The sequence below is a fragment of the Ochotona princeps genome, chromosome 4 (genome assembly GCF_030435755.1).
Source record: "Ochotona princeps isolate mOchPri1 chromosome 4, mOchPri1.hap1, whole genome shotgun sequence".
Taxonomy (NCBI): Eukaryota; Metazoa; Chordata; class Mammalia; order Lagomorpha; family Ochotonidae; genus Ochotona; species Ochotona princeps.
In genome coordinates this window covers 87,097,947-87,122,100 of record NC_080835.1, presented here as the reverse complement: position 1 = coordinate 87,122,100, position 24,154 = coordinate 87,097,947, and the positions used below count along the sequence as shown (strand labels likewise).

Genomic DNA, 24,154 nt, shown 5'->3' with positions numbered 1-24,154 from the left:
TCCAGTGTCATTTCACATCTTTCTTACAGTTTTTCTGATGTTTATTATGAAGCAGTTTTCCAGCCAATAATTTTTGCATAGGGTAATGCTAGAAATATTAACTTTTGTGAATGTGTGTAAAGTGTTAGCTGTTTATATCATTTGAAAGATTATGAAGCTGGCAATAACATTTCCTCATTTCCTGAGTTTAAATGAACTTTAAAGGATTAAATGTATTTTTATTTTAAATCATCTCTAAATACCTGAGGCAGGGTTCGATCATCCTATCTCCTGAAAATCACATTGGACTTGAGCAAAATAAAACGAAATGATGTGAAGATACATATGGGGCAATAGGGAAACTTTTTGTGTGGGGGCGGGGGAAAGCAATGTCAGGTGTGATGTTCATCAGCTAATTGCAAAGGATACATCTTGCTACAATGATGTCTATGAAAATGTTGCTGGTTCCTCTCTGGAATTTGCCTATCAGAATGCCTTTTCATAAACGAATGTGTTAACTCTCTTTTCACATTTTTTTTCAGAACTAAATACCCCTTACCATTTCCCTACTACTGTTGCCACCACAACCATTCCAGTGCAAATATTTTGTGCATTTATGGCTATTTTGAAGGCAGCTTTATGATCTAACTCATATCATTCCTCTAATTTCTCCTCCCAGTTCCTGCAATGCACATTTTTCTTGCCGACTGAGCAGAGAGTTTTGTGAACACAAATTTACCTGTTCTTCTCAGCCTAGATGTATTCTAAGACACTCAATATGCTTGAGTTTTCTTCTTAATATGTATCAGTCATTTGGCATGTATTTCTTTGTTTCAATAGTCTTTATTTCTCTCCAGTATAATCAAAACTTTGTGATCACATATTTAACTGTATCACCTGAACAATGTTTATCTGGCACTGATCTTTAAAAAATTATTTATTGAACAAACTAATAAAAGAACATAGTTTAGGTGTCTCCTAACTAGCTCAGAGAGTTTCCTTGATCAAAATGATTGTGTAAGTGCTCTTCTCTCATGCCACCTCCTCCTTTCACATTATTTGCTAAGTTTGACAAACCTTTGCCCATTAAAGTGGTCTTGAAGATGGGAAATTGTCTACTTACTTCTTTCAAAATAATCATACTGATAAGAATCTAACACATGCTTACATACATTGACATTGAAATAATTAATGCATACAGGCTAAGCATACCTAAGAAATACTCAGTGTCTTACTACAGTCATCATTCACAACAGTCCTTTGAATATAAAATAGTATATTATAAAGGCATTTTAATAAAATACTGTTTTGATATATACATATATAAGCAGTGTTTAACAAATGCTCTGTCGGAGCTTTGTTAGTGAAAGTGCATACATTTCAATAATTGAATTTTATGTGTTTTTCAGAGATCATCTATAGCTGGGTATTTAATGAGTTCCCTTCATTTGTGGCGGAAGATAGTCGGCGGTTCATTTCCCAGGAAACAGGCAACCTTTACATTTCCAAAGTCCAAGCATCAGATGTTGGCAGCTATATTTGCCTGGTGAAAAACACAGTGACAAACGCTCGAGTACTCAGTCCTCCAACGCCACTCACTCTACGTAATGATGGTAAGTCGCATCACCAGATGCAAAGGGTTAGCCATTTCAGAAGTAAAGATGTATGATTGCTTTCTAAGCACTTGAAGCTAGTACAAATAAAATAGAAATGCATTTTCTGTACTTAGAAAGTATACATTTCAGTCCAAGATTATGCATGCCTTGGCATAAAATCTTGTCAGAGGAAAGTAATGATCCATGAATGAGAAATATTCACCATAATGTGGCTCTAATGCCAGGAAAGGAGTGAGCATCTGAAAAAAACTGTAATAAAAGATTCCTTAGTTCTTTTATTTGCTCTTTAGAGCCTCTATATAACATATGTGTAAGAATTGCAGGCCTTTTATGGGTTCACTTTTCATTACATTTTTTATTTTAGCTGGCTTCAAATTGAATGTTCAGCTTTTAACACTTCATGGAATAGTTATAATTGTTATTATTACTCTCCCAATAATAGGAGTAGTTGGAATCTTAACTTTTAGGTGTAATACAGCAGAAATTATGATTCTGTAATTAGAGGTTTTGCCATCTATCTGGAATATCTTCAAGTTTGAGCACCTCGTTTGTATTGATTGCATTTTCAGTTAAATATTGCATCAAAGAAGTCAAAGCTATATTGTAGCTGATATAGGATATAGAGCTTGGATTGTCATGCAATAAATCTGAAGGCATTGCTAAAAGATGAACAAGAATTTCATTGTGACATGGCAATTGAAGCTGCCTCTTGCAACACTAGCTTTCCTTATGGATGCTGTTTCATGGCCCAGTTGCTGCAAGTCTAATTCAACTCCCTGTTAGTAGCCTGAGAAAAGCAGCAGAAGATGATACAATAGCTTGGGCCCATGCACCTGCGTATGAGATCCAGATGAAGCTCCTGGCTCATAGTTTGAACCTGGATTTCCTATGTAGGTGCATTGTGGCCATCTGCGGAGTGAGTCAGCCGAATGATAAGCCTACCCAACCTTCCTCACTCTCTGCGACTCTGCCTTTACTACTAAATAAACATGTATACATATTTTAAAGTAACTGTTCAAGTAGTGATAAGAGACTGAACAAAACCAATAACAGAATTAGAGCAAAGGGAATTGTCAGAAGACACAATACTAGGATTTCATATATTACTAATTGTGGGTAGCATATAAAATGATTTCAACATTTTTGTGTAGTTCATTGTGTTAGTAATGATTCTCTTCACAAGAAACAATAACACAGGTGAAGGAATAGAAGAGTGAACCCAGGGATTGATTTTTGGATATAATGAGGTAGCATACATGGAAAATACAGATGGTAGTACAAAAGTCATTTGGGTAAATATTTGTAATATCTGTAAGGGAGTACTAAGATAGAAAAGTGATTTGTGTTTCCCATTACTGCTATTAACGAAATGAGTCTACATACTTACACATTACACCGACCCCAATATTATATAAGAATACTCAAAGGTTAGAGATTCAATTGGAATGTTTAGAAATATACCTTATTAAAATCTTATAATTAAAAGGAGTCTCTATAACCTATTTCCATAGAATTTCTGAACGTTTTCTCATTGATTCCTTAAGAATATATAGTACCCTTACTTGAAATTTTGTAACATTTTGTACACTAAGCAAGAATTAGTCCACGATCACCATCTGAATTAGTCCCTCAACTTTACATCTCAACCCCACTACATCTCGGTAGATTGCTTTGTTTGAGTTACTACCCCCGAGATTTGGGAATCGTCTCTGCTTTCTTTAAGCTGATTGCCTCAGATTCCCTACTTCAGTAAAGTATGAGTTACCAAGTTCATCTCCTACTTATCAACTTTAAATATAACAACCTCTCCATCTGCCCTGTTTATCCCTCTATCCTATTTTGATGGAGATATGTTGCCATTTTCTTATCAAGATAAATCCCTCCTTCATTGACTATTGATTTTCATTCTGTCTTGACTTTTCATAACATTATGCCTCAGCACTTTTTCACATATAACCAATATCACATCATGAAATGAATTTTGCCGTATCAATTAACATTATTTTTCTTTTATAAAAATCTGTAGCTTAAACAAATCATCATTTGAGGGTGATGATTTCAGACTGTATTAAAAGATTAATAAGGCAAATACAGGAGAAACTAAAAATGTTATTTTAAAGTTAGCATTTTAAACAGCATGGTGGACTTATGACTGTTCATGAAGGACCACCCATGTAGTACTAGAGGGGAAACCAATGGACAGAGAGGGTAGGAAGTTGGGGAGGGGGACAGGATATCCCAGAGCCCATGGAGCTATATTATAAATCAAACAAACAAATCTGGTTTAGAACTTAAAAAATTAGCATTTAATAAAACCCATGAGAAACATATGCTAATTTACAATTTTTATAAACCAATGAGGGTGTTGTGTTTTACCACATAAGCTAGAAAATATATCTTTCTTCTTTGAAGTAGACAATGTTGCTATTTTCCTGGTGGCTGTTTGTTTATTTTTTTTATCCAAGTAGCACAGTCATATCAGATAAATACAGTGACACAAAGCATATATTCAAAACACCCTGCTAACTCTCACTGCTATTAAATTATACCCTCTGCCTTCAGCCTTTTAACATCTTACATTTTTTTCCTTTTTATTAATGCATAGAAAACAAATGTCAAGTATTCCACAGGTACAATTCTAAGATGGTAACTCTACTTTCTTCTCTCTTCATCTCACTTCCTCAATACTCCTTCTTTGTTCTTTACTATTTTCAAAGACATAATATCAAGACCTTCTGTAATCACAGGCCTAGTTCATTAATAATCATAAAACTCAACAAATATTCTTAGCGAAATTAGCCAGTCCCCAAAAGACAAATACCATTTTTTCTCTGATTTATAGCACTTAATATAGACTCAAAAATGTGTAGGAATGCAATAGACATCTTGTGATATGATTTATGTTTTTAGCTCTTTTTTATGCTCATATGGAACTCTGCTCTTGCTTTTTTTATTTCTTTTTCTTCTTTATGTTCTCACATAATGCTAAAAATACCAGACTGTTTGACTGACACATACAAACAATAACTATTTACTCTCTCACAAGCTAAATATATACATAATTTTCTCATCTTTATCTACTTATTTATTTAGTAGTTTTCTTTTGCCTTTTTAACATCAGTAATGTTTTATTTTAACTCACTAAAATTATTACTACTTCTTCCCTCATAAAATAAGAAACTATTTACATTTTCCTTTCTTTTCTAAACTATTCATATGATATTCTCCTGTGTTATATTTTGGCATTTTCTCCAGCAAATATAAAAAGGGTTTCTACAGATCACAGTGCTCTAACAGCTAAAAAGCTATATATATATATATATATGTATATATATATATATATATACACACACACATATATATATATATTGCACTATGTATTCTCAATATCATATTGTTCTGGGTTTTTGAGCCATATTCTATATAGCTTCACAAACCTGATTTTTTTCTCATGATTGACATTTTGATTAGCTATAACAGAGTTACAAGGGTCTACATTAATAATATTGTGATACGCTTTGCATGTAGTGTCTCTTAAAATTCTACTGAACAAAACTGATTAGCAATTTTAAATATAGCACATAGACCTAACTGTGAATAATTACACTGTGGATTGTAATAAAACCATTAATGTAAAAAATTTACATAGCAAGAATGAGAAATGAAATGACACGCATTCTTAGAATCTGTCCTTGAACAATATAAATTACATTGGAAGAGTAAAAAATGAAAGTCCTACAAAAATAATGAGGACAAAGTTGTAAGGGTAGACTGGACAATAGTGTCATGGAGAACAAGGAGAGTTAGTGCTTCAGTGAGAAATGAACATGCACTGCCTGGGAGGGGACCTAGGCACGCGAATTTGTTCTCTGTCTCCTTTTGGATACTCTACAAAAAGAAACCTATATCATCAACAAGAATGCATAGGAAAAGGAAGGTAACAACTAACAAATGCAATATTGTATTTGTGGAAACATAAGGAGGGCTATAAATGAAAGAATTAAAGAAGTGAAGAAAACTAAAACCTACACTAAAGCTTAAGAAAGCTAAAGAAGGGACTGAAGACCACGTGCCCTGAAGCAGCTGGGAAATCAGTCAGTATGACAGGTGCATCTAAGGTATGGAACTGTACTAAGAAAGATTGAGATGACAGGTACACATCAAAAGGTTCATGGAAAATCAGTATTAAAAGGTAAGTTTACATTTGGGACAAAAATTAGCATCCATGGATATGGGGGGGTTTCAAAAGTTTATGGAATATATATTATTATGCAAAAACCAAGCTTGATTTTAAAAATCTGCACTGGAAAAAAATTAGCCTTTAGTTCCGTTTTGCTTGAGTATTTTGAAATAAGTTCACATATATTTTGAAATGATTCAGTGTACTGTTGGAGTCCCATCTGTCCCCTGTAACTACAAGGAAAATAACAAAGGGGCTTATCTCTTCTGAATGGATTTTTCATGGAAACCCAAAGTCTCTACTGTGAAGCATTGCACCATTGTGAAAAGCCTCCCTTATTTGAAGCAGGCTCCCACGTGGGGAATTTCCACCAAGACCAGAGTTTCGGCATCAGCATGTCTTCTCAGCCATCTCTTCACACACATCTCAGAAGCTGTCCAATTTCAGACCAGCAACAGCAAAAGCCACTCTTGATTTCTAAATTTTTCAGACTTAACATTCATATATTATTCCAGTTTAATTCTTACCATTAAAAATGATTGTACTGAATGATTATGGAACTCACGGAAATTGTGCCTAAAAAGCTCCAAAAATGTGTGGATTTCCCAGAAAACTTTTGAACAGCCATATTATTATCCGAACTCTCTTCGAGCATAACTGAAAGCTATAAGACAGATCTACTCCTGAACATTTTCCCAAGTTGGTAGCACATATTTAGCATTTCTTCTGCAAATAAAAATAGAATATGCTTGTGGATGAATTAATTTATTGCACCAAAGTCAGCTGGAATTTCCTGTTGGGTTTTACAAACCTCTCAGTGAAAAAACAGGCTTTATAATGGAAGTTTCTGCAACCTTGCCAAGTGTTTCTTCTGGGATTTAACTGAAAAATTACATTTAATCTGCTGTGACCATAGAGATAGCTATAAAAATCATCTCAGTATCATTGTATTTTTATGCTTCTCTGAAAAAATGTAGACTTTTCTAAAAATAGAGGACATATGTATGTCTTTCAAGTACTTAGGTTAGTAAAATATGAAATAACTTCTTGTCTTAGCTTTGTGTCTCAAAATTAAAGCTTGAAACAGAATTTGCCTGTTGGCAATTTCTTTACATTTATTCCCAGAGAGCAAGAATGTTGGAAAGGATGGAATTAATTGTCAAGAAAAAAAAAAGCTTGCATTGGAGATGGGTATTGCTACAAACAGCTGAAGCTTGATCTCACAAGTTCTTGTGAAATTCGCTGTGTTCCTGGGCACTGAGAATTGTCATCATGGAGAACATATCACTGGGTCTCAGGCACCAGTGTTTTAACGACCACTTTGTTTGAATTGAAACCCCTTATACTTCCAGATTGCCTGGTGTATTTGGTAGCCATAAAGAATGGAGAAGGAAAAGTCTGGCCAAGATCTTTTGAACAAGTTCCCAGTCTGAGTCGTTCAAGACAGGGTTGATCACTTTCACATCCCTAGTATATCTATTTACTAGATATACAGAGGAGAGTTCTATTGAACTATTATGTAACTTAAAGCATGCTATCTTGAGGATTTAGGTCATTTTAATAATTTCAGGATTTCTGTCATTTATTCATTCAGTAAACTCTAGGCTCCTATTGTACATTTGGTTCTGTAGCTTATTTACAGATATTTATAAAATGCCTTTGATTGGTTTACAAATTAGTGAGTGCCAGATAATTTTAGGTCTGCTATGCTACATAGGCATACGTTGCTAACATAATCTGTACTAAAGTACTAACCCAGAAAACAGATAGAAATGGTTCTAGGAAGAGGTGATATTTCAGTTGAATTTTAAAAGTTAATTTGTCATTAGGTAAATAGGTCAAGGAAAGCATTTCAGTTTTCTTCAGTTACAGTCTAGAAACAAACATGAGTAATGGCACTTTAGCTTGATACAACTAAACACACTGAGATGATACGAAGGAGCAAGGAGTCCGGCGATGAAGCCCTCTTTTGATCACATTCTTGTCCAAACAATGGCACAAATTTGACAGATCTCAAGTGTGTGTGTGTGACATGAGACTCTCTCCTTTCTACTCTCATTCAGGAAACTCCTTAATTCCCACATGTATATTACACATGTACTGTGAATCAGGGGCTTCATTAGGTATTGGGATGTGATGGAGAGCAATAAACTGTCTTTTTGTGGCCTACAGTCTGAGACAAGGGAGGATGTTACCTTTATACTGACAGTCTTCCCCATAGGTGGATCTCAGGATTGCTGTGTCAGTCAGTGTGCTCAGCAGACCTGACTCACATTTTACACACACACACACACCCCCCACAACAACATCATTATTGAATAATACCTATTTTCACTAACAGTATAGAGAGGAATAACGGTGATGCTTTCTTTGCAGTGGGCTCTGATAAACTCACCACACTTCAGTAACATCACTTTTTGCCAAACTTTCAAGCTACGACACCTGCACGGCCCATTGCCACACCTCTGAAGTGATCACTACTAGTCTTCCCAATGAAGTCTTTTTTTAAAAATATATTTATTTATTTTATTGGAAAGCCAAATATACAGAAAGGAGGACAGAGAGAGAGGAAGATCTTCCGTCCGATAGTTCACTCCCCAAGTGACCACAATGGCCGGAGCTGTGCCAATCTGAAGCTAGGAGCCAGGAACTCTTCCGGGTCTCCCACATGAATGCAGGGCCCCGAGGCTTTGGGCCGTCCTTGACTGCTGTCCCAAGCCACAAACAGGGAGCTGGGTGGGAAGCAGAGCTGCCAGGATTACAATCAGCACCTGTATGAGATTAGAACTGGCGCCCATTTGGGATCCTGGCGTGTGCAAGGCGAGGACTTTAATCACTACGCTATCACGCCGGGCCCCCCAGTGCAGTCTTAACTCTATGTCTTGTTAATAAATTTGTACTTTGAATGTTCATCAACCACGGCCCTATAAATAAGACTGAAAGCTTTTGTTACACTTTTATTTAACCAATACTCAGGCTTAATTATTGCATGTGTGGCACTGTTTACAATGTTTTAATACTTTGCAAGTGTTAAAGGAGGAAATAGGTAGGTAAAATTAAGAAAATTTTAATGTCATACAAATGCCACATGCATTTTGAAGGATGAAGTAAATATGTTCTTGGAGTTGGTTCAATTCTCGGGAAAGAAATAGCACAGCTGTAAAAGCTTGCTCAAATCCACTACATCCCCAAACACACTAATTCCTCTTACTCTTGCCTAAAGGGGATACTCCCCATGAGAGTTTCCTACTTCCTAAGACAGTGCTTTCCCAAGTTCTTCTCTGGGGCTACAGTGGTTCTGTGGTGGTATAGGAACTGGTACAAGCTGAATAATTTTTTAAAGAAAAGCTTAGGTTTTTATTTTTTTTGCTGTTGTTGGACAGTGCAATAGACAGAAGAACTGATTTCATAACTAGGACGTCAACAGAAATAGAATGCTCGCAAGAAGATGATCCTCATTAGAACACTCTGCAGTTGCTAAAATGGGGAGAAGTAGAAGCATTAGACATAATCTACATGCATTGAGGAAAAGTCTGATTACATTTTAAGTGTTCTTTTATTTTTTGTTAATTTTTATTTCTTTTGAAAGGCAGATAGAGACTGATGTGCCAAGAAATAAAAAACGATCTATCCACTGGCTCATTTCGTAAAACCCACAAGAAATAGGGCTGGGTCAGGCCAAACTGAAGGGCATAACTCAATATGGTGACAATAGCCAACTTGCTCAAACAACATCTATTGCCTTTCTATGTGTTCATTAGTGGGGATTGGCCATGGAATAGCAGGAATTTTAATCCAGCACTTCAGTAAAGGAGCAAAGCATTCTAAGCAACAATATGATCACTGTACCACATGACCATACCTGTTTTTGGTGTTAATAAATTAAAGAAAAATTAGCTTAAAATATAGGACAAGCTTATGCAAAAGTGTGTATGCTAAGAAGCAGCTATACATGGACTTTTCTTATGTTGCACCAAAATAAATCTATAGTTTTTTGTATTTGAGACACACATATTTGCTGCTTCATTCAAATGGCTGGGCGAGGTAAAGGCAGGGAACCAGGAAAGCAGTTGAGTTGTGCCATGTGAGTGAACCGCCTAGACTTCACTGACAGGAAGCTGGAGTTAGGGTCCAGAGCAAGGAATCCAACCCAAGTAGTGTGGAAGTCCTGAACACAAGGGTAAAATGTCTGCTTTTGAGATAGACTGCATTATATTTTTCATTGAATTTTTGGTGTATCTTACATATGTAAATAACATTTTTGTTTATAGACTTGATTATTTGAAAGGGAGAGTGACAGAGAGAGGGAAATACAGGGAAAGAGAGCTTTGTTCCACTTGCTGGTCACTCCTCAACCAGGACTGGGACAGGGTTAAACTTAAAGCCAGGAGCTTCACCAGGGTCTCCCAGATAGGTGTTAGGGGCCCAAACATTTGAACTATGTTTTGTTGATTTTCCTAGGAAATTAGCAATGAGCTGATTTGAAAGTGGCCTAGCCAGGATACCAAATAGCACCCATATAGAAAACCAGCATTGCAGTCAGCCAGCTTTACTTGCTACTCCACAAGGAGAACACCAGTGTATTTTTTTTGAAAGCAAAAAAAAAATTAATAGGAAATTATGTAGGTATGTATAAAATTATTATTTTATAGGTATGTATAAAATTACCTAATTACATAAATTATATTAGCTTCATTAATTTGCTATTGAATAATACAAGTTCTAAGGGGAACGCAAACATGCACAAATTGCATGTCCTTAATACTGTAAGTGGAATGAATACTGTTCCTGAAGATATGAAGACCCCAGTTGCTGTAAGCTGAATGTGGGTTTATGTAAAACAGGGTTTTCCAGATGTTATTTTTTGATCTAATAGTCATTGTACTTTTAAATACTAGAAATTTTAAAAACCTCCCCTAAATAATGCCTGTACAGGGTACATACCAAATAATGCACATAAATATACATTATTAATGAGAATTTTGATCATCTGACATACCTGTAACCAACACCCTAATTAAGAACAAAGCATTAGTAGTACTCTTACAGTCTTTGATATTCCCCTAGCTCCATTTCTTTTTTTAGCGTGCAGTATATGGTGCCATTTACATTACACAAATATAAGAAACAACACTATTTATAACTAAATACCAAATAATATGACATTAATACAATTTTTGCGCTCTCTTTACACACATTAACTTCCTTTTTAAATTGCCTTTTGTTTTCATTTTTCTGTTTTATGATACATTTTCGTAGGCTCTGGGGTTTCCCTTACTCCTTCTGCAGTATCCTCCCTCAGCCACATACTGATTTCCCCTATATAATTACAGTAATATAGTCCTTCCTAATCAGTCATGAACCCATCATTCTACTATTTAAGTGTATCCTGACATCGTGGGCATGGACAATGACGAAGACTGCAACATCCTTTTGTCAAAATATATTTAACAGTTTCACTCGGAGTTCATCTTTGATCTGGAAATAGAGACACATATTGCATTGTATTCTCAAAACTGGATATGATAGTCTCTATTACACAATTAATGGAAAGCCACAAAATAAAGCAAAAACAAAAAAAGGAAGAAAGATAGAAATTTGCAATGCCATGAAGTTAAATAACATGCTACTGAATGACTAATATGTCACTGAAGAAATGCAAAAGAAAATCAAGAATCTTCTTGAAGAAAATGATGCTACTGTATGATATATGAGTCATTGAAGAATTAATATAAGAAAGAAAACTATTTTGAAAAAATGAAAATGTAAAAAATCAAAATCCTTGAGATATAGTTTCTACTGATCTTTGTTGGTGAGATGTGTTTGCAGTTTTTTTGATCCAGTCTACTAATCTATGACATTTGACTGATGATTTAAGCCATTTGCATTCAGCAGTAATATAGATAACTGGTAATTTGATCCTGTCATTTTAGCAATGGGTTGCTCATTGTTTGACTTTGTCTACTTTTGTTATTTTACTGGGGTTTCTCCACATTTGCTTTTGGTTTTGGTGGGTGTTATTCCTTTTCTCTGTCAAGAGAGCATCTGTAAGTATCATTTGTAGGGCAGTTCTGAAAGAGGAGTATTCTTTGACCTTTTCTTTCTTTTTTTATTATATTTGATTTTATAACAGTTTCATAGGCTCTGGGATTCCCCCAGCCCCTCCCTGTACCCTCTCCCCATGGTGGATTTCTCCACCTAGTTGTAGTATTACAGTTCAAATCCAATCATAATTCTTTCATTGCAAGCATATACTTTGCAGAGTATCCAGCATCTTATTGTCCAGATAAATTCAACAGTTTCTTAGGGAGACCATCTCTGGTCTGAAGGCAGAGCTGGCAGAATACCGTCCCGACCAATTAAAAGCCACAACATAACATCAACAACCGTTTACAACCTTACGGAGTTAAATGACATGGTATTGAGTGACCAATATGCTAGAAAATGCAAGTTCTTAACCACATCCTGTGATTACTTCACTGACAATTCAATTTTAGTTTATACACAGCTGGCTGCTATACACCTTAAAATGGCTATAGGGTACTATTCAGCTGTCTCGTGTCTATTTTCATTTTTTGTATTTATTAGTTTATAGTGTTGAAGCATAATTTTTACTGAACTTGGTAGATTTTGGGATAGTCCATGTTGGCTTATAACTCTAACAAGGTATATGTCAACTACTGATGTGCAGAACAGTTTTAGGAGGGGTGTGCAGATAAATCTTCAATACCTTAGTGAGGAATAACGTATGTTCGTGTCCTACCTAGTAAGGTATATGTGAGTACAGGCTAACTTTCCTTTTTGGTACTAAGCTTTCCTTGTTGTTTTCTGTGTGTCTAATGTAATTTGTTTTTGGGGGGGGGGGGGACTTTAGAGTGACCCTAATGGTTATTGCAAGAGAGGGTGGGGATCCAAAGTTGGAACTATGTAAGGACCAGAGAAAGTGCCTCTCTCAATTCCCGAAGGAAGTGTACTGTTCTTCCATTTCTGTGGACTGCTAAGGACTCCTGACTCTTGTTCTGATGACATTGGCTCATATGGCATAGGATTTGGACTTCTTCCATCCCATGTGGGAGATCCAAACGGGAGTGGATGACCTCAGAATTCTCAGCCTCCGTAGGCACACCTATTCCCCGTGCTTTCCTTGGCAGTTGTGATATAGTCCTTAGTGTCCGTACTGATAGTCCTTGGTGAGAATATGGGTGTCTCCAGGGTTGGGATACAAGCCTACTCCTGTCCACCTGCTCCACTATGGGCCCTCCCCTGCTCTGTGCACATGACCTCCTGTTAAGAGGTTGTCAGGATTGCTCTTGATTTTCCTTGTACGTCTTTATAGTTTTGCTATTGTCTAATGCTGATTCGAGTCTGTTGTCTATAAGTTGCCTGTAATGTTGTGGATAGGTTATACTTCACTTCATCCTCACACATTCTAAGGAGATGGAAGATTTCTCCGCTCTCCCACCGCATTACCAAGTAGCCTAGGGTCTTCAAAGTATATTAAGTTTTACAGTTCTTTGATGTAGATCAAAGGCAGCCTGACTCACATTGATTGTTGGCTCATTGATTACATCACAATATCTTATTGCATGTGATACAGGCTGTGTGAGGTTGAAATAATATTATAATTTAAAGGTACTATTTTTCAGATTGACATCACTTCATCTTAAATTAAGGCAAACATGTGGCATCTAACCTTTTGGGATTGGCTCATTTCCGTTAGCATAATGGTTTCTATTTGGGCCCATTTGGCCATAAAGGACTGCATTTTTTTTTAATAGCTGAGTAGTATTCCATGGAGTAAATGAACCATAGCTTTCTTATCCAGTCTTCTGCTGATGGGCATTTTGGTTGGTTGCTTCTATGTTTTGGAATTATTGATTGTGCTGCTATGAACATAGGGGTGCATGTTGGCTTCTCGTGTAATAGGTGTTTTGGATATATTCCTAGGAGTGCTATTGCTGGATCATATGGTATGCAGATTTTCAGGATATCATACTGATTTCCATAGAGGCTGTACCAACTTGCAGTCCCACCAGCAGTGCAGTAGGGTTCCCTTTTCCCCACATCCTCACCAGCAAGTGTTGGTGGTGGTTTTTGTATGTGAGCGATTCTTACTGTCATTGGGTGGTACCTCATTGATGTTTTAATTTGGATTTCCCTTATTGCTAGGGAACTTGAGCATTTTTTCATGTTTGCCATATGGGTTAGTTCCTTTGTGACATGTCTGCCCATTTCCCGTGCCTATTTCTTGAGTGGTTCGTTTGTTTTGGTGTTTTGGTTGTTCTGGAGATCTTTGTATATTCTGGAGATGAGCCCCCTATCACCTATGTAGTGTGCAAAGATCTTCTCCCATTCTGTGGGTTGCTTTTTTACTTTGTTGATTGCTTCTCTTGCTGTGCAGAAGCTTCTTAGTTTGATATAGTCCCATTTGTTTATTTTGTCTTTGACCTTTTCTTTACTGTGGAAGAATTTTATTTCATTTTCAAAGACAAAGGAAAGCTTTGTTAGGTATGTTATTCTGGGCTGACAACTTTTTGCTTTTGGAATCTGGATTACGTCATTCCATTCTCTTATGGCCAGTAGACTTTCTTTTTTTTTTTTTAAAGATTTATTTATTTTTATTACAAAGTCAGATGTACAGAGAGGAGGAGAGACAGAGAGGAAGATCTTCCATCCGATGATTCACTCCCCAAGTGAGCTGCAATGGCTGGTGTTGCGCTGATCCAAAGCCGGGAACCAGGAACCTCTTCCAGGTCTCCCACATGGGTGCAGGGTCCCAAAGCTTTGGGTCATCCTCGACTGCTTTCCCAGGCAACAAGCAGGGAGTTGGATGGGAAGTGGAGCTGCCAGGCTTAGAACCGGTGCCCATATGGGATCCCGGGGTGCGTTCAAGGCGAGGACCTTAGCCACTAGGACACGCCATCGGGCCCGCCAGTAGACTTTCTGATGAGAGGTCAGTTGTGAATTTAATTGCCATTCCTCTGTATGTCAATTGATCTTTTTCACATGCGCATGTAAGGATCTTTTCCTTATGTTTGATTGAAGAGAGCTTGATTATGTGTCATCGTGTACATCACTTTTAGTCAATGCTAATGGAAGTTCTGTGCCCATCTGGATGTTGTTTCCCAAGTCGTTCTCCATATTAGGAATTTTGGATTTATTATTTCATTAAATACATCTTTAAGCACAGCTTCTCTTTCTGCACCTTCTGAAAATTCCATAATTCTTATATTTTGCCTTTTAAAAATATAACACTTAGTTCTTGAACACTTTGTTTAGCTTGACCCAGCTCTGCTTCCAGCTTTTTTATTGTTTTCTGCATTGTAACAAGAACTATCTTTCAAATCTGAGATTTTTCTTCTGTCTCATTAATTCTGTTGAGGTTTTCTACTGAAGTTTTAATTTGCTCCATTGTGTCTGTCATTTCTAATAATTCTGCTTGATTTTATTTCAGTTTTGCTGTTTCCTATGTGTCATAATCCTTAAATTTCTGCATGTGTTTCTTGTCATTGATAAGAAGTTTTTTAACAAGTTTTAAAAGTTTTTATCCCTCATTTCCTCGATGTATTCCTCAGTTGGATGTAAGGTTGGCAAAGGCTTTTTGCTCCTTTGCAGGGGAGTCTTCAGTAATTTTCATGTGTCTCTGTCTCTTCTTTTGCTCTTGGTCATTGTACTTCTGGTTAGCAGATTCTTCTCCTTAGGGCAGGTTTCTAAGCTGTGGCATTCATAGGTCTATAGTTCAATTTTATTGATTGTGTTTGGGACTCAGTTCTATGTTTGCAATCACTTGTGCCACTCCCTGCAGTGACTTTCAGTCCTAGGCTGTTGTGCTAGGCTGCCACTACTGTCTCCATAGCCCTAAATCCTGGCTTACCACTCTCCACCTCCTATGATACCATGCTGTGGCTCTACTATTGTCTATATAACCATTCTCTCATTGTGTTTGAGCAGTCCCCAGGATTAGGGGACAACAGATGTCCTAAATAACTGGGTTGTTGACGGTGCTGATTTTTCCAGGACCTGATTACTGTTAGATCAGAGGACCATACAGACCTATTTTGGGTGGGACCCATAGGATGCAAAAGTTGGTACTCTTTTCCTGTGGGACCAGTGCAATGCACTGAGCCAGAAATGAGTTCACTCCCAGCTTAGCACAGGCAGAGTTCGCTGTTTTCCTTCCAGGCCCACAGTCTTTTCCCACACAAAATGGCACCCAATGTGGCATCAGTGGGGATCTGGGCTGTGAAATCCATCCTGTGAAAGCAGGTTGTGAAAGATAGCCTGAAGTCTGCTGCTCTATCTTTGCTGCTTACTGGATCAAACAAATCAGCAGAATAGGCAGTTCTTTGCCTGTGTTCATCTCCTGAGCTCCCAGTGAGCTCCCCTTCCCACCTGGCTGCTGGTGAAGCTTGGCCACTGGTGAGATCAGATTGTCACTTACTGGCTACTACTGGGATATCTGGTCACTGCAACACCACTCCATTGTCTCTGTTACTTCTCCATGTCCATCATTCTCCAGGTGACCCTCTGCTATGGGCCTGTCCTATCCTATTTCTTGGAATGTGCACTCTGCTTCACCTTGGCTAATGATTCTCCATCTGCTTAAATGTGTCCTTACACTGTTCCTCCATCATGGTTATTCTACACATGTTAACGTCTACAAATAAGAGAAAGCATGTGATAATATTCTTTCTGGATCTAGACTGTTTCATTTAGCATAATGATATGCAGTTGTATCCACTTTGTTACAAATATAAGGCTTTCCTTGATTGTCATGGCTAAGTAATGTTGCATTGTGCATTATCTCTGTGCACATGTGCATATATACTGCATTTTCTTTATCCAGTCATCAGTTGATGGACATCTAGGTTGATTCCCTTTCTCACCTATGAACTGAACTGTTGCAAACAAAGGGGTACAGATAACAATCAGTTTTTTATTTCACTTCTATTGTATGTACTTGAAAGAGTAGGTTAACTGAATCACATGGTAGGTCTATTTTATTTTCTCAAGGGCTATCCATACAGACTTTAATATTGGTTGTGCTAGCTTATATTTCTACCAATTTCCACCAATTTATTCAGGGTATCTTCACCGGCATTTGTTGTTGTTTGATTTTTGGATGATTCCTGTACTAACTTTGATAAGATGGTACCTCATTACAGTATTACATATTTTTTGGCTGCATCTTTAATTAGTTAATAATTTCCTTTGCTGTTCAGGAGCTTTTTCACATCATGTAATCCTGCTTGAACACTCTACCTTTGCTGCTTGTTCCTCTGGATTCTTATCCATGAAATCCAGTTTTCCCAATATTATTTATTGAAGATATTGTCCTTTCTCAAAAGAATCATTTTGGCTTACTTGTCAAAATATTTGGTTGTGGATGGGTTGAATAATTTCTGGGTTTTATGCTGTTTCATTGGTCTATACATCTTTTTGTATTAATGTAAGGCCATTTTTTTTTTTACAACAACATAGTAAAAACTAGGAATCTGGTATTGTTATGCTTCCAATTTAGTTTTTATTGCTCAAGCTGTATTGTGCAGGGCTTTTGATCCAATTTGCGTGACACAACACCACTGACTAGTCAGTTGGGGGAATTAGCTGTTGGAGCTGACTAAGGTGCTTACATTCCTAGTGTTTGTTCCAGTGTAAGCCAATTGATTCGCAGCAACTTGGTGAGTTCATGATACCAGTGCACTCCACCCACTGACCAATACACCATACACAGTACTGACCAACTCCACAGTGTATCTCCCAATCCTTCCATATGATACATTCCTAGAATATAGAGAGCGTTGTCTCTAATGTCAAATCAGGAGGGTACACAGGAACCCATCAGCAATCTGTGACCTTCTCACACTCCATGCCTATGCCAAGAACTGCCACATTCACAAAATGTAGGGGATCTGTTATTCTTCTTGGCCTTGGTGGCCTTTGACAGGACAGAGATAGGGACAGAATTATCCTCAAGTCAAGACAATGTTGTACTGGCACTTTGTTGTGGGGGCTTGGAGGAGAGGAACACAGCCTCCTTCTTGGAGCAAAGTGGCCACTCAGACACCCATTGATTACCTATGCTGGAGTTTAGGCCAATGAGGACCATGGAATTCTTCCTCAGTTGAAACTGCCTTCGGCTAGGGACATGGCAGTCACCTCTTAGCTCACCCTGGGAAGATGGAACTTCTCAGCCAGGAGCTGTCCATGTGATCCTGAGAATGACTGGCAGTGAGATGCATATCTCTCCTTACTGTTCTATATGGTTTCTTTTCTGTACTGTTCATTCTCCACTGAAAATTTATCTCAGTACCCTGGAAACTTAGTCCTGTTTTTGGTTTCCTGATGCTTCTGTGGTTGAGATCACTGTGGATTCTCACTATTCAGAAATTTTGGATCTGCCCATTTTCAGATGTAATCATTGTCCAGACATCATTAAAGACTCTTAATCAGGGATTTTGTTCTTTAATATATACCAACTATGAATGTACCACCTGTGTCCTTTAATAGAATGGAGACAGTGGAAGGTTTGACCATTGATGTGAAAAGGTAATATGGCAGCTGTTGATGGAAACAGACTTCGATGCACTTTGCAGATGGACAGGAAGTCAGCAATGAAAGAATGTAAGAATACTTTTTTTTAGCAGCTGATAAAAAGTGATGAACTGGATTCTCTAGGTCCTTCAGGCAAGAGGGCAGATCTGCTTTCCAAGGCTACCACCCTGACTAAAAACCAGCAAATTTTTTCTCTACTTTGTCCCAAAATACAGACTCAATGAATTCCATGATAATTTCTTTAATCCTTGAGATTTGGTTCAGCACCAGTATGAAATGAAATAGTTCTTATTTACAAACCATTTTTGTTACAAAGAGCATATAGCAATTGTAAAAATCATCAGTAATATTAATTCCTTCTCATTTCTTCTTTAAATGCTACTCTTGGGTTATTGAATACCCATCACTAAATCCAATTTCTGTTTGCGATGTTTCTGAGTAGTTCCAGAGGCTTCAAATTGCCTGTGACAAGAATTTAACAGTTTGAGGATTTTTTTTGTCCTTGCAAAGAAACTGAATAGTAGTAACAGTTTATGTCAAAGTCTGAAGGAATATAAAAAACTGATATGTATTAATATCAAAATTAACTTGCTATGTGTCTATGAAACATTAATATTCTTGGCATGAAAGAAATATATCTTTTTTTCAAAAAAGTTGTTGGATAATTTCTGAGTAAGATGAATACATTTGCTTAGATGTCATTTAAAATCAGCCATTTCCTACAATTCAGTTGCTCCTCAAGTCGACTCATTTTAAAATGTGGATTTTTACCTTGGGAGATAAGAACTCAAAAAAATAATGTGTGTATTCAGTGTATTAAATATCTTAATAACATTTAAATATTTCTATTTAATTACTAAATTTACAAATTGACAACAAAAATGTATGAAGTATACATACCAGTAGTTCAATCTTTTTCCTGGTTTCTCATATGAAAAATGTCCTTGTAATTTAGGAAAGCAGTCCGTAGAGGACATCAACTTTTGATAGCTGGCATTGTTAACAGTGAAGCTATCATTGTTAATATAGAAATAAGAAATGATCTTGAGTTTTTTTTTTATTTAAAAAATTTGCAACAGTGGCAAATATTTTTTAATCTGACTTCCTTCCTAATTTACAGATTTCTTGAGAGACTGTTCTATGCTGCTCCATCTCCTTTCTGATTTTAACTCCTATCTGGCATTGAGCCTCATTACCATCAAATGTTTCTCAAAAGTAGACAAAGATTCGTTAATCAGACATAGCAGCATTTTCTCAGCTTTCATCATCCTTAATTTGTCTCTTGGCAGTCTGTGTTTAAATCTGTAAATATTCCCGTGTTCTACCTTGCAACATGTTTATCAAACAATTCTGTTTGAACCTCTCACTACATCTCTTTTTTCATACTTCATCTTTAGTCCTAAATCTGTCAATCCACATAACTGTTTGTCACTCAGTGTGTGTATTGTTACCCTTGGGTTTGTTCCAAAAAAGACGTAAGAAAACTAATTCTCTTAGATATAGATGTACTGTCAGTATTCTATTCATGTTTCCACTCTATACTTTTGTATACACACACACACAGCTATTTTTCCTGTTTCTATTTGTTTTTCCTATTTGCAAACTTCCTGTGATCTTTCTCAGTTGGTAGTTGTATAGTTATTGACATCACCTGTCTTCCACAAAGCGAATAAAAATATTTGTCTTATTTAGAATCCACATTTCATGATCACATCTGCAGTTTCAAGTCCTGTGATTTCTACACAAGCCTTCTCATTCATTGCCTCACTCCACTTCTAGAAGTCTTGTACAACACACACACAGATTAATGCTTTTCAACTTCCTTTTTTTTTTTCTACAAATGAATGGTATTCCTATCCAAAACACACTCTCCAAAGGCCCTATTATATTTGTTATTATTATTATATATTTGAGGCCCTAGTGCAGAGAAGGAGTATAATGCTAAGGAACTGGCTGATGCACCACCTTCTTTACCACAAATCCAGAATTTCTACAAAATGTACTTTTGTTAGGAGGATATCATATCACAGATTTAGACCAGAGTACATTTTGCTAATTTATTTCAACATAAATTGGTCACAAATTTAATTTTGCTTACCATCTACTTGACCTTGCAAAACAGACTTTTTTGTGCCTCAATTTAATTCATCTTAACATGGAGAAAACATGATTACCCATGTCATAGGATACTGTGAGAATTAATGAATGAAAACTCCTAGAAGTGTGATTATAAAGTAGGCTTCAGGAAAGACTGCTACAAAGCCCATCCTTAAGAACCAGTTTCCACAGCCTTTCACTGTTGGATGTGTGAGTCATTGTAATTAGTGATTACTCTCCTAAGCTATTGCTGGTGCTATTCCAGTGGCTGTTGCTGCTGCTGTTTTCTATTGTGACACTTCAAATTCCTCTCTAGATCTGAAATTTTGACAAAGGTGAATGAGTGCGGACAACAACACTGCAGGGGGCTTTATATTCCATCACTATCTATCAGTCATTCTGTATCCCAAAACCATTCCAGAAATATTATGACCTCAGTACTTTTGTTATTCATCTTTTCTCTTGAGATACTGCCTGCAGGTATTTGAATAAGTTGCCTTGGATCATACACTGTTAGAAGAAACCAGACTAAATTTACCATATAATAAGGATAGCTTGGATTTTTTCTTAGAACATTTTCCTTATGTTTGTCCATATTGAGATTCATCTGCTACTTTCATACCACCCACACAGCAACGTAATATCTTCATGCAAATTAAATTGATCAACTTGATGTTTGTCTCATACCTAGTAGAGCTCAATACCATCTGAAAATTGGAAGTTTTTTTTTAATTAAACCTTTACCCAATTAAGATACTTTACAATATAATCAACAAGCGCCAGCTTCAACTCCAGGACTACTCCATTTTGCCAACATGTAACTTCTCATGACTAAAATATTTCAGTAATGCTGACAAAACACTGTTCCTACATATTATGGCATTTCTGACTTACACCCTCCATGCCAGCATGGAGTAATATTAACCCCAAATATTTGCATCAGAAAAATCTTTGGTGCTTATAAAAAGTGGAAATATTTTGGCAAAATCCAAATTTATTCAGTTGAGTCCTTGGAACCATCTTAAGCACCAGCATTTTTCATTCTGGATATTGTTAGGTGAATTAATCAATAAGACGCTTTCTGTGTTTACATCCAGAGAACATCCATTCTTCTCTTCCTTTCCAGGGAACAAGCAGGAACACAATAGGTCTAATGAAATCCCACTGATCTCTCTTTCCAAGGTGTAAGACTACATATTCTCCTAGACACCCTAAGCCATCTGAACCTCTAGGAGCTGCTCACCTATTAGATTGCAGTGTCCTTAGAAGTGTTTGCTGACCTTCAATGGCAGAGCTCTTTAGTAAATTTCCAAAAGCATACAGTCTTAGACCTACCCTTACCTTGAGCCATTTCAGCAGAACTGAGGTCCTCAGATGTGTCATCTGGGCTCACCTAGTAGGCTGTTCTGTTTGTGATATTTCCTGTAAGCAGACTGAAACCTAAAGAAAGAGGCAGCTTAACCTCTGCAGACACACTGTGTTCATCCTATAGACTCTAGGAAGTGCAACTCACCACAATGCCCCTCAGATGTAAGTACAGTGGAGAACCATTGTATTCATCACTGGCCAAGGTTTCCTTAATGGTATAGGCCTGAGCATATTTTAAAATTTCTTCTTTATACCAAAATGGTTTCTAAGCAAGAGGTGGAATAAAGGATGTAACTGAAACATATCGGAAAGCATTGAACTGAAAATGCAGACCCCACTGTCTTTCCCTTAGATATTCTGACTCAGTAGGATATGCACAAAATAATTTTTTCCTAAGTATCGCTGGGGCATTTTGTGTTCAGTCACATGAGGGAATTTTCACATTTTGTTTTAATAAATGCTACTTTAGTGTCATTATCAAAAGCCATAGTATTTCTAAAATCGGTGGGTTATTTCTTACATATTTTAAAATTATGTGATTCAAAGTTTTGGAGTGCATTTACAATTAGTGAAGTTTAGATTTATTTGTAATTCAGGAAAAAGTTTTTTCATAACTGAATTGCCATAGCTAATGTGGTTCATTTCATCTTTTAGACAAATATTCTGTTAATTAGATGCCTATTTTCCTTTTTTTGCCAGTGTAGCTTTTATTAAAGGTTTATTAATTTATTTGAAAGGTAGAGCTACATGTGGTTGGGGGCAGGGAGAGAAAAAGAGAGAGGGAGAGGGCTTGCCAAGCCACTGGTTCACTTCCCAAATGGCCACCCACCTGGCCAGAGCTGGACTGGTACAAAGACCAGAAGTGTGACCTTCTTTTGGATCTCCTGTGGAGGTGATGGGTCCCAAGCATGTGGGCCACCTCTGCTGCTTTCCTAGGTCATTACCAGGGAGCTTGACAGAAAGTAGTCAGCTGGGACATGAACATGCTGTCGCTAAGACAGAGGTTTAACATTCAACTACACAGTGCCAGCCCTATATAATTGATATTCTAAAAGTATCTGATTCTCTTTGATCACTCAATAATTTGTTATAAGCTCCTTGTGAGTCATATCACTCCTTTCCTTATTTTTTTTGCTCTAATTCTCATGTTTTCTTTCAATTTTTCAATAACTGTGTAGATGTTTATATTTCTATTATTGTACAATAATATTGAAATTATTTTGGGTTAAAAAAAATATTTATGGCCTGGTGTCATAGCCTTGTGGCTAAATCCTCACCCTGCATGCACCAGGATCCCATATGGGTGCTAGCTCATGTCCCAGCTGTTTCACTTCCCATGGAGATCCCTGCTTGTGGCCTGGTAAAGCAGTCAAGGACTGCCCAAAAGTCTTGGAACCCAGCACCACCATGGGAGACCAGGAAGAAGCTCCTAGCTTCTGACTTTAGATAGGTTCAGCTCCGGCCATCGTGGCCACTTGGGGAGTGAACCAGCAGACTAAAGGTCTTTCTGTCTCTGTGTAGATCTACCTTTCCAACAAAAATAAATTAATCTTTTAAAAAATATTCAGGATATTGAGTCTTTGAAAAATAAGTCTTCTGGAAATGAATCTGTAATATTTATAAATGTTTGTACCATGGTTGGCCCCTAATAAGATATTTTGCATATTTGTCATAAATCAAATTTTTACTCACTTATGCATTGTGTTCCTTAAAACAGACATATAATCTCTTTCTTTATTCAAATTATTTTAAAACTCAATGTGTTCATCTTAGTTTTATAAACTTTTTTGTTCAGCATTTTGGAATGATAGCAGCTCCTTAAAAGAAAGGCTCCATTGGGATGAACTCTTTCTGTGTGCCTGCTACTGTACTGGAAGTATTCCACATGCTGTCTGATCCAGACACCACTACAGGACAGCAGCTGAACTGAAATTTCTTTTTGTTACAGTTAAGGAACCTGTGATTTTAAATGGGTATTACCATGGTTGTCTTCTTCCAAAGAGCACACTCCTTTTACAATCTACGGCTCAATAACCACCAGTAAGATGAGGAGTTCCAGATGTAATCCTCAGAGAAAGCTCTGGCGTCATGCCTCCTTGACAATTCTTAATGTATCAAACTACACAGAATGTCTTGGATTGATTTCATCAGTATTACTGGGAAACTAATTTAAAGGAGGTTGTTAGAGATAAGCCATACAGAAATTATCAGTATTTGATTTTTTATCTCTCATTGGAATACAAGTTGTGGAGAATGCTGTTTGACATTCACCCCAAGAAAGAGCAATCAAATTTATGAAATTATACAGTGTAAGGAGTAGCGCACACAAGGAGAAGTGAGGTTATGAAATGATCTTTGG

General features: G+C 36.9%; 1 protein-coding gene across 1 annotated transcript in view; it reads left to right on the top strand.

Annotated features, from left to right (window-relative positions):
- The window catches only part of CNTN5 (contactin 5), a 394,493-nt gene that overhangs the window by 296,419 nt on the left and 73,920 nt on the right, over positions 1–24,154 (top strand). The window contains exon 6 of the mRNA XM_058663995.1: positions 1,389–1,592. Coding sequence (XP_058519978.1) covers positions 1,389–1,592 — 204 coding nt within the window. The remainder of the gene's footprint in view (positions 1–1,388; positions 1,593–24,154) is intronic.